The sequence below is a fragment of the Corvus kubaryi genome, unplaced genomic scaffold (genome assembly GCF_017639235.1).
Source record: "Corvus kubaryi isolate FWS band 111438036 unplaced genomic scaffold, C.kubaryi_AGA036_p1.0 37382, whole genome shotgun sequence".
In the NCBI taxonomy this organism is placed as follows: domain Eukaryota; kingdom Metazoa; phylum Chordata; class Aves; order Passeriformes; family Corvidae; genus Corvus; species Corvus kubaryi.
In genome coordinates this window covers 7,820,071-7,836,988 of record NW_024581124.1, presented here as the reverse complement: position 1 = coordinate 7,836,988, position 16,918 = coordinate 7,820,071, and the positions used below count along the sequence as shown (strand labels likewise).

Below are 16,918 nucleotides of genomic sequence, written 5' to 3'. Positions count from 1 at the left end.
CTCCAGTCCCCTCTGCAACATCAACTGAAAGCTTGAGAGAACATCTCATTCCCGAGAGCTGCAGCTCTCTCGCCTCACTGCCCTACCTGCTCTGAGAGCTTTGGGGAAGGTCCTGTGGCAGCTTTGTGTCACTGAGGGAGCTCTGGGTGGATGGGGTGAAAAGGAGAAAAACCTGAAGCTTCTACATTTGCAGCAAATATTGTAGGACCTTTGACATGTACTACAGCAAAACGTGACCTTACTACTGGAGTAATTTTATTTTAAAAAACCCACAAAAGCATAACACAAACACCAAAAAAGCACAAAAAAAGTATTCAATTTCCCAAAATATGTCTCAGTTCTCTCTAGACTTTGTGGTTGCTGCTGACCTCCCTTTTCAAAATTCCAGTAATCGCCTTTGTGCAGACTAATTGCCTTTTGAGAGTTTCAAATGCTGCTGATTTGTTTGCTGTGCCCTTTCCATCTCAGGGTTGGGTGGTTTCTGACTTGATCTGCTGTTTTCCTCTTGCTACTTAATTTCTTTAATGAACTTTTGGTAAAGGCCTTTTAAAATACCATGGCTGGTAAGTCTCAGCCTTCTGCAGTGCTCCAGATTGACTTGGGACTCGACCAGAAAAATGTTTGTCGCTTTTTTATGCCATTACTTTAATTACTGGCGGCACTGACAGAATGCTGTTAAGAAAAGATTCTTTTCCAAATGCAGACATTCTTAGCTATTGAGCCACCAAACTGTGGGTCTTAGATTTTCTGCCCATTTCTTGTCTTGCTCTGGCTTTCCTTTTGTTTAGGCTGTGGCTTTTAGAGGCATAATTTCTTTTAATATTGAATGTACCTTGTGGTATTTGTAGTGAAGAAAAATGGCAGGATGTGGCTTTACTTAAGAGGGACAGTCATCCGTGACAAAGACTAATCTTGGTTCTATCCACGCTGCTGCCAACCATCCTTAAGTGGGTAAATATAGCTGCAAGCAAGGGAGTCTGACTGCAGCAGAGAGCAATCCGAAGAAAGAAATACATGCATTAAAAAATCCAAACAAACTGCTTTTAACCATCTGAAAATCTGCAAAAAAAACCATTTCAAAACATCCTGGGTTTGAATCAGTTCATACAAGCACACATTGCATTTCCAGCTCACTTGCTTGCTCTGCTTTTGATTTTCCCTTTTGGCAATTTATTCGGAGTAGAGATAGTGGGTAGAATCTCAGAGGAGAATAAAAGCCAGTGTTTTGAGAATTAATGAAGTAATTATCTAAAGCATTATTTACAATGATTATTTAGAAGATAATGAGACCCTTTAATTATGTTTTTTCTGCATAGCTAGCCGTTCAATAATTCAGGGTGTCGCCATACAATTTTCTCTATGTTTACTTTGCACATTTTTTTGTTTAGGAAAACGTTGCATTTTTGTGCTGTCTGTAAAGCACAACTCTGGGCCCTCTTCTGGGCATTGCTTGTCACATGAGAATCACCTGCTCACTTCGGTAGGAGCAGGGGGCTTTTAGGTTCAGGCTTCTTCAGTGTGATGTGGAACAAAAGAAATGAAGCTGCACCTGTTAAAGGCTGTTGTGGCCTCATTCCTGTAAAGGCACTGCTGGATATTTACATACATGCATTAGTCCACTGATGTTTCTGGAGCTGAAGCTTGACTTGCAGTTTATTTTCGTTTTGGGAGCCATGATGATTACGTTTCAAGTGTAAGGTTTTTTGAAAAGAGCTCATTTGTGCACGAGAAACTCAGAGCATCGTTAACATTTTAGTATCTAATAAAAAATTCACCACATCTGTGAACTTTGCTGCTAAAATAAACAATCCTACTTAAGCACATCGTTAGCAGTGCCCAAACAGCAGAAGCTCCCTGGGGAGATGCATCTTTTGTCACTGGCCGGGGGTTCCTCCTGCACCAGGGAAGTGTCGCTGCTCCGGGTTGCAGTGGGTGAGGATGGTGAGAAACCAGTGAGGAAAACCTGCGCCTCAGAGGGACTGGCCATTTATTTAGGGTCAAATCAATTCCCATAGGACTCTTTCCACTGACTCCAAGAGACGCTGCAAGGGGTGGTTCATCTCCCACCTCCTTCTGTTCCCCTGAGGCAAACAGCATGTAGAGGAGTTCATCTTTATTTCACTGGAGTATATTTAAAATATATAATGTAGGACCCTCCTAGAAGATTATAAAAGTTAAAAGTTCAAAAGGCTTATTAAGCAATACTGTGTTGGGTTTCAGGTGGCTACTATGCAAAAACATCTAAAAGAAATGCATTTAAATAGTGAGCTTACAGTTAATTATGAATAAATAAAGTGAGATTCTGAAATACCTGCACAAGTGCAAATGAGCTGCTTCCATTTAGAAAACTCACCCAGCATCTCCAAAGCTGGAGGATGCAAGACAGGCTCTGAGTGCTCTGGCAGGGAAGGAGGAAGCAAAGGCACATGGAAAGGAAAGAGGAAATATCCCAGTACTGTGCCTGTTACCTTGGAGCTGTGGCTTGTGAAATGAAGCTGCCTGACTTTATTAAAAGTCAGAAGTCCCATAAGCCAATTTAGGCTCTCTCTAGAGGGTTAAATGCTCTCAAGCCACTTTCCCTCTGTTGCAGAAGAAGGCTATCAGTCACATCGTGGATCAGGGCTATTCTGTGCTGGATTCCCCCAAGGCAAATCAATCACTTTCAAAAGTGGGTAAGCCCTTGACTAAAGACCAAGTGGAAGACAAAGTGGTGAGTAACCATTTCCAATCCAGGGCGTACCAGAATTTGTCTGAAAACTTGCCTGGGTTTTCCTTTTGGAGGGGTGGGGTTATAGGAAACTATTTTAAATAAGCATTTTTTAAAATCTTACCGTGTAGAGGAACTGTGTAGAGCCTTGTTCATAAAATGCTTTCTGGAGTAGGATGTGCCTCTCGTATGCAAAACAATGAATGAAACCCCCAAGTCCTACAGCTTGGTAGAGAGCTGAAAAGTGGAGATGCTTTTTGAAACAGGAAGTGTGGACAAGAAGCAGAATCAGAATGCAGCTACCTGTGAGCTCCAAAGCCACGACTTTTACACAGCTCCTCTGGGAGTATTTTGGTTGTGTCGTGGCTGTAATCACAATGCCAATTCTATGAAAGAGAAGTTGCTCTAGAGCCTGTGGAGCTTTTGATACCAGGTCAGTTTGGGTGTCCTCGTAAGCCTGAACGATGCAGCTGTTGGAAACCAGCTCCTTGCACTTCAGATGAGGAAATATGTTTATCCCCACAACAAATAATCCACAGTAAGGACTCTAGTTTAATATCTGTGTCTCTCTCCTGGGTTTCCTGCAAGGCTTGCCTGGTCTGTCTTTATATTCCCCACATCTGATATCCCCATTTGTGGTGAACAGATGTTACTGTCCCAATGCAAACATTCTCAACAGTCACTGTTAAAAATAATTACAGCTCCTTTTCATGTTCCCCACATTAAAAACCAGTCCCTGCCTCCTGAGCTGCCTACCAAGTGCTACACAGATTTTTAAATAAATTAATTTGCATTTAGACTTCTCCTACAATACAGAGCTATTTCTCAGCACGTATCTACACAGTTCCTCAATAGTCACCGATGGCAGGATTTAAAAAAAGTTCCCCTAAAATTAGGTTCAGAACCATCATAAGAACCACCCAAGTTCCTTCAGCAGGTTTTCAAAGTGCTTAGCAGAGTATTGAGTGAAGGGCATTTCTGACACAGAGCTGGAGAGCTGCCAGCTGCGGGTGAGTTAATTTGGGAGGTTAATTTTGGGTTACAGTAATCTCGCCCTGTCCCTGAAGATTTGATCCAGGTCCCCCTCTGTCTGCCAGGACAGGCTGGGGGAGAGCTCTGATGCTCTGCTCAGGCCCAAGGCCTGACAGCTGGGCACACTTGTGCTCTCTTGACTTTGAAATCATTTATAAATAGATTTTGTCAGAGTTCCCATTTATACAGTACCCCCTAATGTATTTTTGGGCATGGTTTTCCTTCCAATATGAGGCAAATAAAACCATGGAACAAATCAGTCTTAGGAAGAAAACAAAAATTCACAGGACAAAAGAATTCAGCAAGTGTTGATATTTATTTTTAATCACAGTGGATCTATTAATTTTTTTAATCCCTAAAATAACAGGAATTACCATAAACTTCAGGTGAGTTTGGAGAAAATAAAGGCCAATTCTCTGTTTCCCTGCAATCCAGCTGGATTGGATATCCATACACGAGAGTTGGGGTTAGGTCACATAGCTGCTTTCTGTGATTCTCCTCACCAAAGCTGGTTCATTGCTGAGGGGAGCATGTGCTGAGCACTGAGTGACTCAGACCTCTGGGCCACGATGCTTTTCTTGGGTTTCCATTGAGCATTCTGCTCATCCTACACAGATATAAATAAGTGCCCTTGTTGACTTCCCTACCATTTATACTAGAAATAAATGTGGCATTATTTTAACTGCATTAAAATATCTTTTCTGAGATTAAAGGGGAACATTCCACTGACAGCTTTATAACCTTAAAGGTTCTGCTCTCACACACTGACACCCACAGTGCCACAACACAGTGCAGTAATGCAGAGAACAATAAAAGCTGAACTGAATTGCTGTAAAGGGTCAGTAATTAGACCATTCTGAGATCTGACTAGAGAAAAGAACAGACTCCAAACTTCCTTTTCCAAAAAGACCTTCTTGCTTGGTACTGCAAGGTTCAACTTTCCTCAAATATGAGATCCACACCTCAAACGGGACTGAACACCAAGTCATGCTGGCCAAATAGAGACAGCCTGACTCACCATCAGCAGAGAAGAGATGGAAATAAGGGTAGTGGTGTTTGGAAAAAGAGATCTCAGTCACTTTGTTTACCCTCTGGGAGCGGTCTTGGCTACACAAGATTAAATGTTACGTAAAGTGAGAAAGCAGCTGCTGTGCCAGTGCCTACGGCGCGCACAGAGCGAGGGGCGGGGGGCATTTCCTAGTGGAGCGCCCAGCTCAGCATCCATGAACCGAGGAAAGAGGCACCAACCTTCCTGGAGGAAGGAGTGCTGAGCTGCCCCGAAGTGAGCAGGGAGGCGTGAGGCCAATTCCCCACGTGCTTGGTGATGTTTGTTTAGGTCTGTAAGTTCTGGGAGGCGAGACTGGCTTACCCTGCGTGCAGCACGCTGTGAATTTGGCCTGTCCTTCAGCAGTATCCTGGCATTTTGAAAAGGAATCAATGCTAAAATATCCAGCCCACTTAAACCAGCACTGCCTGTTCACGCTGCACCCTGTGCTCCACACTGGGAGCAGCAGAGGAACAAAGGGCCCTCCCCGGGAGCTGCCGTGCCCCACCCAGCTCCAGGGATGCCGCAGAAGGAGCCCCCGCAGCCCGAGCAGTCTGATGGGGCAGTGCAGCCACTGACATCCCTGTGCTCCATCCATCTCCCAGGCAAACCCAGCACGAGAGTCTTCCTGAGACTGACAGGGCCACAGAGCCCGTGCAGGGTACAAACCGCTCCTAATAATGCCTCCAGTCCTTGGGGCTGCAGGGGTGTCCCCTCCTGTCCCCCGCAGGAGCACAGCTCACACCACAGCGAGCACTGCCCGGGGCCAGGAGGGGAGCAGGGACTGAGACCTGCCCTGTCCTGCCCGGTGCCACGAGCTCTCCTGGGCTCTACAGTGACAACGGGACTTCACTGTGCGAGAGCAAATTGATTTAAGACCAACAGCATCACTGAGATATTTCAGATCTATTCTAAAGCATTTTAATAAGCTGCTGATGGATTTTGTTCCACAGTCCAGAGAGGGCAACAAGAAAGTAAAACAAACATCTGGGAAGTCTCCACACCGCAGACCTGAGGGCAGAAGCAAAGAGAAGAGCAGCTCAGTAAATGTTAAGAAGAGCAAGGTGAGTGTTACACGCTCTGAAACCTTCCAGTGCTTTCCTGCCAGTTGCTGAGACATCTCTCATGGCATTGACACGATCCAGAGGTGATAAATGTCAGGTGAAACAACTGTCTGCACCCTGCCTGGCACAGGGCACACAGAGATTTATCTCGGGTTTGGCTTCCCTGGTATGTTTGTTTCATGGTCCAGCACAAGTTACGTAACTCTCTGCAGTTTTAGGAGTTATGTTGTGGATGTTAACCGATTACAGGACCATCCCATTATGACTTTTCCTTTTTACTCTTCTAATTGGAGTTATTTACTGCTTTTATTGTAAGATACCTAATTTAAAATATTGGTCAATTTGAAGTGATCCCCCAATAAAGAAATTAGATGCTGATGTTAAATGCCTTTTGTGATGATTCCTGCATATTTGTTTGCACGTGTGGCTTGTGCAAGAGGGGGATCAACATCTTTCCAAAAACCCTTGAGTCTGAGGCTGGCATGGAAGAAGGAAGCAGTGAGGATAACCCAGGATGCCCTCGAGATGGACGCACAGCCCTGTTGCCGACAGAGAAACTGCTTTGCCAGTGACATTGGGGTGCCTCAGTGATAAAAACTTTACCTGATGTTTCCTCTGATTCACCTCTTCTGTTCACTAATGGATCCTCTCTCCAGAGCTTTCAATGCTTCTCCCTTCAGCAGATACAAACATGATAAAAAAATGCTTTAAAAAAAATCGATAAACACTTAAGTGTTTGGCAACTGTCAGACTTTTTACTGCATCATTTACTCAACGCTTTAATGCCTAATAGAAGAAAGTCACCAGTTAAATATTCCTGTGCAGATTTAGCAGATACAACACACCTCAGGTTGGTTCTGCTTTCCTGACTCTCTTCGTTCACAACAAAATCAATTGTTGGCACCCAGGAGCTGCGTGCTGGGGAGTGGCTCCTGATGGACCTGCTGGAGGCCAGTGTCGGGATCAGTCTGTGGGACTCTGCCCCCATTCCAGTTTGGGGCAGCGGTTTCCATCATTCAAAATTTGGAGCCTTTTTTGCTTTAAAGATGCCGAGTCAGTGTGAGCTGTTCCAGTTGGCACAGCTGTACCTTGGTCACATCAGGAGCCCCCTCCCTCCCCAGGGAGGGGCTGCTGGGCTGGGCTGGGCTGGAGCACGCCGAGCATCCCCACAAAGGCAGCCTGGATGGGTCAGGTACCCCTGGAGCAGATCCCAAACGCAGGAATGGGACGGATGCAGTGCCCAGAGCCGGGGCTGGTTCCAGCTGACCCCAGCGCAGGCACAGCCGGGCCCCAGGAAAGGGCAAAACCTGCAGAGGGTGAGGGGAGAACGGTGGGAAATGGCCCTGGAGCCCCCGGGTGCGGGCAGCGGGAGCAGCCAGCCCCGGGGTCGCTCCCAGCCCTGGGCTCTCCCATCCGCTGCGCTGCGAGCGAGCCTCAGTTTCCCCCCGCTCCCGCCCAGCGAGCTCGGAGCGCTGCGAGCTCGGAGCGCTGCTCCCGGGCGGGGTTTGCCGTGCTCCGGCACAGCCTCGGGAATGCGGCATCCCGGAGCTCCGGGCGAGCTGCAGGCTCAGCAGCAGCAGGCTAATTTCCTAATTAGCTGGGGGGGCGCAGGGGCCGAGCAGCAGCGCTCGGTTGCCATCCAGTGGCGAGCGCAGCGGCACCGCCGCGGCCACCGAGCGCGGCCGGCGGCGATGCACTGAGGGGGAAACAGAAAAGAAAATAAACTGTCTGCTTTTCATTCCTTTGTGTTATCCCAATCTCTTTAGCTGTGATTGATCAAGCAAGATTGTCTCTTAGTCACAGCTTGAATGAAATGTCTGAGGAAGAAAATTTTTCAAATAAAGCACTTATGCTATGATTTTTGAAAGAATTTGAATTAAATTCTTTCCTTCAGACAAAGCTTTAGCAGGAATGACATGAAAAATGTATTTTCTCCTTACCAGGCTGTCAACCCTTCAACTTCATTGACATTGTCATCCAATAACAGTGCTGTCATCACAAAAACAATCACCAGAGCTCTGCCTCTAAAGCAGAAAATGCACTTTGTCAATGTTAAGTCTCAACATCTGCGAAGTATCAACAAACAATCCGAAAGCATAAAAGATCTGGAGATCCAGCTGCTGCAAGGGGAGTGTGAGGAGCTCCAAAATCAGCTGGGATGCCTGAGGGTAGGTAAAAATCCAGTTCTATTCTTAATACCGAACTGTGCTGGTAAACAGTTACATTGAAAGTAGTTTATTGATAGATGTTTTAGACTCAAAATATTTATCTGTCCATTTCTCACTCAAACAGACAATTTACACAATATTTAATACCAATAAGCTATCCAGTGTGGAGGAGAGTGTGGGTCTGAATTCACAATACTTCTGGTTTAGACTCAAGTCAAGACTTCCACTGAGGATATAAGCTTGTACTTTGGAATTCTCAGTGGCATTCCTGTACTTCATATTCGCTATCCCACCATCAAACCCTTCTTGGCATTGTCTTGTACCAATTTTGTGCCCTCCCAGCAGCATCTCTGAGCCCTCTGTACAGCAACGAACCACGTGAGAGGAACAACTTCCAGTTGCCAAAGGCTGGGATTGCCCAGCTTGTTCCCTACCTAACCTGGCTTGATCAGCCAGAGGAAGTTGCCTGAGCTGTTGGGGTGCCTGGGGTGCAGGATGTCCTGCTGCTGCCGCTGTGGACAGATTGATTTTAGGGGGCAGAGGATTCTTGGGTTAAACACGGGAACTGACCTGCAGAAATCTGGATCCATGGCTACAGCAGATGCTGCTGTTTAGTCCGAGGCTCAGCTGTGACAGATCTATGTCCCCGTTCCCATGTATTTGACAAGAGAGAAATGGAGAATTTCCTGTGCTGCAGGAAGGGCTGCTGGGGCAGATGCCAGGAGACACCGAGGAGTTACTGAGGCAGTCTCAGAAGGAGCTGCTGTGGCTTCAGAGACAGCTGGCCTTCGTCTCCACAGCAGGCCCTGGGCGTGTCCTGGCAGCAGGGAAGGTGAGCTCCTTTATTGTTTTTTCGTTCAAAAAGTGCAGTTAGCAAGGGGAGGCTTTATCTCCATTTGTTTTGGTTTATTGACTGGCTTTTCATACGAAGGGGACTGAGAGGAAAACTCACCTCTTAGGACGTATTTTAAATAATTGTTCCATGTAACTCAGACTGGAAAGGACACGAAATTCATTCTAGCCTGTGAAAAGTTACAAATTAAAAGCTAAAATGGTATTTCATAGAGCCCTTAGCATCTACAGAAATGTCTTTTGTTCTCTATTTCTCTAAAGAACGTCTATCAGAAGGGAGGGTCATTCTTTTGGGATTGTGATACTGGGGGATTACATGGCACACAGAGCTGTGATTCCCTTTCTTTCAGCGAAACTGTTATGTATATTATATATTTCCTACATGCTGGTGGCCCATCAACAGCATAACTGCAGCCAGAAAAAATTATTATCAAGCTATATCTGTAATGCTGATATTTGGCCAGATAAACTACCAAATTAATAATAAAATATTTATGATAATAAAGCCCTAACATCTTTCAGTTCCAGTAAAATGTCAGTTCTCATCTGCTGTGGCATAACAAGTTGCATATGTCAAATTTTTATGACTCAAATTGCTAAGCATGTTCTTGAGACAAAGAATATGTTTTAAAACCTTCACAGCAGTGAGTCTGTACTGGTAGTTTAAAAAACTGGTTCCTGTTTTACTTTCAGAGTGTCTTGATCAAATTTATTCATAAAATTTTCCATATTTTAAAAACAAGGCTTCCAGAAAGTTTATGGTAATTTGCATATTTTATCCACGTATGTACCCACACACCCCATGTACAGAGATACACGTTTCAAACCCACCCATGAACAGGAATTGGAAGAGCTGGCTTGGCTCAGTGTAACATGTCAATAACAACATTTTACAGTGATCTGACAGATTTTCAAGTATCAGGCTGGCCTAGCAAGGTTTGGGTTTGTTTGTACAAATGCACAGGAGGGAACAGTCATGTTCCTCCAGTCCCCAGCCTGGACAAGACAGATCTCCCAAATGTGCCACCTGGAATATTCTGGTCCCACTTTGTGTCGTATGCTGCAGATCTGTGCCTGGTGCTGAAGCACAGTGTGGTGAGTGCCGATACAGTCGGAAGGAACATTTCAGTTTGAAGCTTGCCTGTAGCTCAACTGAGGGAAGAAAATCTGACTTGCCAAAATTAGACTTAAAAAAAAAAAAAAAGTCATTTATGGCACAAACTGGTTATAAAAGAAAGAGTGCCTTGCCTGATGATTAGAGCCATAATCTAATCTGGGAATGAACATATGAACCTGGCTAGGAAATGCATTTTCCCTCAGAAAATGCCAGAGTTTTGTTGTTCCTGCTACAGTCATGAGTAAGCTTAGGGAAGGTCATTTGGGGCTGAGATTTGCACAGCAGAGAGGTCTTGGGGACCTTATTTTTAGATCTTGGACTTGTCATTCAGAAAATTCTGGTCTTTCTAGAATGTGCCAATGCAGACCTACAGGGAAGGAAGCACAGATTGTCTATAAACCTTCTCCTCATCTGTTTTTCCTGCAGTATCACATCACCAGGGATCAGATCCTTGGCTGTTTCATTCATATAATGAGGGACAGATTTTTCCAGCAGCAGCCAGTTGCTTTGCAGATCACACTGTGTCCATGATTGAATTCTAGACCTCTGAAGAGAAGTGTGTCTCATCCAAGTGGGAGTGGTGGTTCTCCGTGCTGCTGGAAGCTTTGGGGGCCATGGTCTGGGTGAGGTGCTCAAACAGATGGAGCTGCTGCACCCAGAAGTACAGATAAGGCCAGTGTGGAATGATTCCTCAGCTGTTTAGTAAAGATCCTGGTTCAGGGGTTCACACTGATAGTGAACTGGAAATCCAGGTAAGACAAAACTTGAGAGAGAGATCATCAGACAAATCCTTCTTCCATGGCTCCTAATTCCTTCCAGAGAAGCAGCAGATGCTGGCAGTTCCTGGAGAGCAGGGTGCTCCCCGTGCACTTCAACTTCATAAAGAGCTATGGCTTGAGGGGAAATCTGCCTTCTTTTGTTAATGCCAAACTTTTCTGAAAATTCTCCTCCTCTTCCTCATTATGCCTGTGGGCAAAACTATGGGAGGAAGACTGGTATCTGAAAAGGGACTGTAGGAAAGACCTTACTGAATTGAGGGATGCATTTCTCTAGATACTGCGCTCTCGAGGCACTATTTTATTGAATTCTGTTAAAGTATTTCCTTCCCCTGTAAAATACTAAAAGGAAAATATGGAAACACCACTCAGTATAATTCCGATGTTTTCTTGATGATTTAACCTTCATCAGCCTGGAGAATTCAGTTATGTTGTAGTGAATGCACTCCCAAAGTGATCAGATTCTGTCACTTAGATCATCTGTGCTCAGGAGAAACTGGGAGCAAAAAACAATGAGAAAACTATTGAAGCTGGGTTTCTAAAATTTGATTTATTTAAAATTTTTCCCTGTATCCCCTTACAGCATCTCCCTCTGCCTGCTGGGGAGATGCTGTTGCACCTTAGAAGTTTTTTGCGAATGCGTTGCCCCCAGTTTCCCCGAGAAGAGGCGCGGCAGAATGGTTGGGATGCTCCAGGTAATCTGCCTTAATTCCCTTCTGCATCGGAGCTTCCGCGCCTTCCATTGGGCAGGCCGGGCAGCGGAAAAAAAAAAATTGCCGCTCACATTTACAGTTCATTGGTTCGTGCCAGTAGGCCACAGATGACCTACTGCGAAGATCCTGCGATAGCATTACCCGGAGGGAACATCAGCGCTGCCCGCAGCCGCCTCCCCCGCGGCCCCTCCGGCGCGGCGCATCCGCGGCTCCCGGCGCGGCGCATCCCGGCGCTGCGGGGCCAGGGCCATGTGAGACGGGCAGGGGCGAGCGGGGAAAGCCATCTTGGGGCGGCTGCGAGCGAGCTCTGCCGCCTCATAGGCTCGGGCGGCCGTGCACGGCGATGATGCTGGCGCGGCGGCTCCCCGCCTGCCCGCCCGCAGCGCGCCCGTGAAGCGCCGGCACCGAGCGGCGCCCGGAGCTGCCGCCCTCCGCACGGCCCCGCCGCCCGCACCGCGGCCCCGGCACCGTCCTGCTCGCCCTCGGCAGCGCCTGAGCCCAGGTACGCTGAGATTCCACCCCCCCTGAAAACAGCCGGGGCTGGTCAGGGCTCTGCGGGCCCCGGGAGGGTGGCGGGGATGGGGATGCGTGTGCCGGGGGAGAATCCCCTCTCGGCGGGCGGCGATGCATCAGTAACTCTTATCGGAGGCAGGCAAACTTTATTATTCTGCAGCAATTTGGTGATGCCCTTCACTGGATCTTTGCTTCTGGGTGCTGCTCTGAATAATAAAATGTGCATCGTGCACGAGCACTAGGTAAAGGGATTAAACTCTTGCTAGATTATTCCATCCTCCCTCCGACCGATGTTTAATCTGATGTCATTTCCCAGGCACTTTTAGGGTTCCCAATAAAATAAAAGCCATATTGGCAGGTTTGATGGGCAGTGTTTCTGTTCCGTGGTGGTGTCTGTGGGCAAAGTTAGTGATGACAGTGGCTGGTAGCAGTCCCTGCCGCCAGCCCCAGCATGGTGCATCCCCACGGAATGTGTTTGCTTTGCAAATGTATATTGTCGTGTCATGGCAAAGTCGTCACTGTGACTGCCCTTCCACAGAGCCACTGCCCGTGAAAATAAGTGGCATTTGTCTGGCATCTATTGCTAAATTAGACCGATTGCAAGCAAATACCTCATCCTTTTTTCACAGAACGGCGAGATTTTCAGAAAGATACAGACAGACACACGTATATGTGGACACACCGTACCCAGCACTGGGGGGATGTCTGTTCTGCATACGAGCACCTATAGCAGAATAATAGCATTTTATGATTGCATATTCCCATAAATACCAGTTAATTAGCATGCACCAGTGTGCTGTGCTCAGTGTTACAGGGGATACTGCAGGGTTTTTATTAACCGCTTTTCAAAACTGGCTATTGCTTGTGGCGCTGGGCAGGGGAGGTGTGTCTTTCCCGGAGTGATGTGATGGTCGACATTACAGCTGTACATGGGCTTAGTGCAGTTGTGACTGAGGAAAATCTGAGTGCATATGAAAGCTTTGGTTTTTCTTTTTTAAGCTACTGCTACCTGATATTTTAGTGGTAAAACACTGCCTGGGCTGTTTTGTCCAGTGCAGGTAGCGATGCAGGGTTTGTGTATAAAATAACTCAGCAGAATAACTTATATTAATGAGTCTTGACACTGCATCTGGTAAATACAGAGTCTGCTTCTTAAGGGATTGGATTTATTTTGAAGAAATACCTAAATGCAAAGCCACTGGTTGTGACATTAAGAATTGCACCAAGTATTCTGTGACAGGGGAGGAATACTGTGATTGATATCATCCAAATAAAAATAAGGACCATTGCTTAGCAAGATAGAAGAGCTGCCTTAAGGCAACAGCATGAAATACAAAACCACAGACCAAGCAGTAGAGGGGAAGTCACAGCATTCCCATAAAGCCAATATGATAAAAAATAGCATTATATGGGCACTGATATGAAAGTTGCTGTAGTCACTCTGTATTTTGGCTTTTTTGATCAGGAGGTGTTAGATTTTTATTAGAGAAAGGCTTTCAAGTCTGCCCAGCTGACAAATGAAGAACGTAATTCAGATCAAACATTACAGATGTCAGCCAGGACTCACCGCTGTAGACAGCCTTTGAAATACATATGTGCTACTTCTAGAACCTTAAAGGAGGTTGGGTCTTTTTTAGGTGCCTTTTTGTTATTCCTTTTTGATCTGATGGTCCTGGTCAGTGGCTTTGTGCAAACTGTTTCCTTTTTAATAGGGAAAAGACCGACTCTAAATGAAATCAGTGAGGTGGTCATGCTGCCTGCAGACTGGAGAGCAACCCTGATTTTCCCTCCTTACATACCTGAATGAGTTCCAGCCAGCTAAAATACAGCATGACTGCATGCTAGAGGCAGTGAGCAGAGGGGCACTGTTATTACATCCAACTTTATATATTTGTCTACCTGGAGCATCTTTTCGAGAAAGGCAATGTCTTGAAATTTCTGGAATTATAACCAAGTTACAGCTCTAAAACAGCACATGGGTTTTAGGGGTAGGAAAAGTGAGATGGAGCAAAACATGGGGCAGTGCAGTGCCATAGATTTCTGCATGAGAATGGTCTGAATGGCTGATAAATGCTGGTTTAGTTGACTGACAATTGCAAGCTCAGAAATCTGAAGCATCTCTCTACAGATGTGGCCAATCCCATACTTGTACAAGCTCTGTGCACTTCTGCATAGATTCAAACTGTGCATCTCCTTGAATGTATCTCTGTGGTAGACAGATGTTAGATGTGCTCGCGCTCGTGTATGTGACCACTGTAGGTTAGGTGTGTGATACTGAGCATCAAATAAATATACCAGCACTACAGTGTTCTTGCTGGCAGTAGCTTATTACAGCAGTCTGAACCCTTCTGGGTTGCCACAAGAGAAATAAGCCTGTGATCACAGCATAATTAGTATCCTTGGGTGTTGGGGGGTTTCCTTTTCGCGTGTCTAATGGCCCACTACAGGCCAAAAGTAAATATCCAAAATCAGTCTGACTTTATTCTGTAATGAGAAACTAGTTGGTCATGCATCACTGTCCTGTCCTTTCAATATTTATGTTGAATGAAGCATGGTTTGACAGTCAAGGCTGTTTGTCATTTCACTGAAATTGTTTCAGGCCCTCATCACTGCTACGAAATATGTTACACCAGCTGAAATATCTGTTAGTCACGACTTTTTTCCTGGGACTTATTTTTGGGTTATTATTCAGCAAAAGGTTCTGACTAAACTGGAATTTTGTATAAATCCTTTGTTTCCCCCTCTCACAGCATTAGCCTGTATATCCTATTCTGATACAATGTCAGCTGTATAGATAAGTTCATCTCTATGGTTTGGAAAGTCTCTCTGTGCATAGGACCAAGGAACTGAGATCTATTTCAGATTTTCTGGAAAACACCTGGTGCCACTGGTGATTACCTGTCTGACTGTTGTTCTCTGTAAGCTGCCTGTCCACCACAGATGAGGATTGTCATGAAGTACTGCTGACAGCAACATTTTCTCCGTTAGAGCAGCATTTGCTGTTAGAATTGAAAAATATACCCCAATATCATGATTAAAAATAGAACTGGAGTGTAGCCACAGTGCTGGGGAAATGCAGCTTCCTCAGAGCAACGTGCCGTGAAACCAGGGTCTGCTCAGTGGAGAAGAGGGCTCTTGTCAGGCTTCTTTGCTCCGAGGGGGCTCTGGGAAGGGCCAGTGGTGCCACGGCCCTGCAGAGCAGCTCAGGGTCCTCTGCAGCAGCTGGGGATTGAAGTCTGAGTGTGGTGGAACCATCCTATTAAATGACATGTTGGAGGCATGTTCATTCATTAAATGATGATTGTAAAGCCACCTGTAGTTGGGATTTTGGTGAGGAAATTAGAGTGGCTTGGAGGCTTGTGGCTCAACACTTTGGCTCGTGCTTGTGGTGTGGTGCTTGATCAGGAGATCAGAGTGGGACTTCCAGCTCTGCCATGGATTCTGTGAATGGCCCTGAGCTAAGCATTTAGTATCTCTTGGGCTCTGTTCTCCTTCTGTAAATGGGAATAATAATGAACTCTTTCCACTACATTCTGTTTATTTGATCTGCTTAGGAAATGAGATTTTCAGACCAAATACTATTTTTTCCATCAGGATGCTGAATCCCAACAGAGGCTTCTAGATGCTACTTATAAATCACTTGACAGTCTGCATTGTGTGTTGTTGATCTGTGGAAGAATACTGCTGAGTGTCAGAAGAATTCGAATCTGTGCGGAGGTTTCTGGAATAACATATGATTAGCTAAACTCTCTGTTGTGCTCATGGGTACGTTCAGTTAGGAGTGAAGAGCCTCATTTCCCTGCTGGTGGCTGTGGTCTGGTAGAAACATTTACAGTGCAGGTGTCAGGACAGAGGAAATGGGACTGTAGGTTTGATATTTGCTTTTTTTTTTTTAATAATTGTCACAAAGTTTTCTCTCTTCTGTTACAAACAGGCTTGATTTCCAGAGCAGTAAGTATTGCTGTGCCCAGTGCTTGCTGATCAGCAAGCAGCAGCAGTGCAGGGTGTTCTGTGTACAGTCAAGAGGAAGGCATTGAGAATGTAACAGCATGGCACAGATTCTCCTCCCTGCTCTCAGCTAATGACAGTTAGAAAGCATCTTCCATTTTTTCCTTTAAAGATCATCCTACAGCATCCTCAAGGCTTGATGTGAACACGGTGAGCTGGTGGGCAGCCATCACATGCACCCATTTCCTTTTCCTGCTCCACCTCTCCTGGAACTAGACTGATTTATTTTCTTTGACTGGGGAGCATAAATAATTTTTATAGACAGCCTCATTAAGATTTACACTGGATGTGTGACGGAAAAAATTACAATAAAACCCCCTCTTACCAACTTTGAAAGGAAAATAAGCCTTTCTTGAGGCAGGTTAACTTGTTTAGGGTTGGCTTGGAAAAATCCTAAATCAAGGCTAAATTCCTCCAGAACAGGGAATTTATTCTGGGACTTTACCTTTTCAGCTTCTGCTGAATATTTCTGTGCCTCCTTCTTACAGAGCTGAAAAGATGCTCTTTGTTACTCCTGTATGGAGTACCATGGTGCCTTTTCAGTGGTGTGGCAAGTGCATCTGTAGTGACTACACTGCCCCTCTCACTCAGGGATGTTCCCTGGTGGTAATCAGCAAGGACTTTTATAGATCTGTGCCGGTTCCCAAGCAGGGGGGTAGCACAGCACAGTGTCCCTGGGAGTGTGCTGCTGCTAAACACTTCCTAAAGATGGATGGGGCTGATGGTGCTCAGAATGCAGCAGGATGAAGCTCACAGTTGTCACTGTAACCAGCACTCCAGGGCTGCATCTGGCCCCTGTTTACTGCATTTCCCTCCTCTGTGACGCTCAGTTTCGCCTGTTTGTTGTCTGACTTTCTGTTCTCCCCACTTCCCTGCCCCCAATCCTGCACAGAGTTTAGAACCTCAAGACTCTTCCCTGTCAG

The 16,918-nt window shown here is 45.8% G+C and overlaps 1 protein-coding gene across 1 annotated transcript in view; it reads left to right on the top strand.

The window, feature by feature from the left end:
* LOC121667807 (peripheral-type benzodiazepine receptor-associated protein 1-like) overlaps positions 1 to 16,918 on the top strand; it is a 42,157-nt gene that overhangs the window by 2,082 nt on the left and 23,157 nt on the right. Inside the window, exons 2-5 of the mRNA XM_042034882.1 lie at positions 2,591 to 2,710; positions 5,738 to 5,848; positions 7,792 to 8,016; positions 8,714 to 8,848. Coding sequence (XP_041890816.1) covers positions 2,591 to 2,710; positions 5,738 to 5,848; positions 7,792 to 8,016; positions 8,714 to 8,848 — 591 coding nt within the window. The remainder of the gene's footprint in view (positions 1 to 2,590; positions 2,711 to 5,737; positions 5,849 to 7,791; positions 8,017 to 8,713; positions 8,849 to 16,918) is intronic.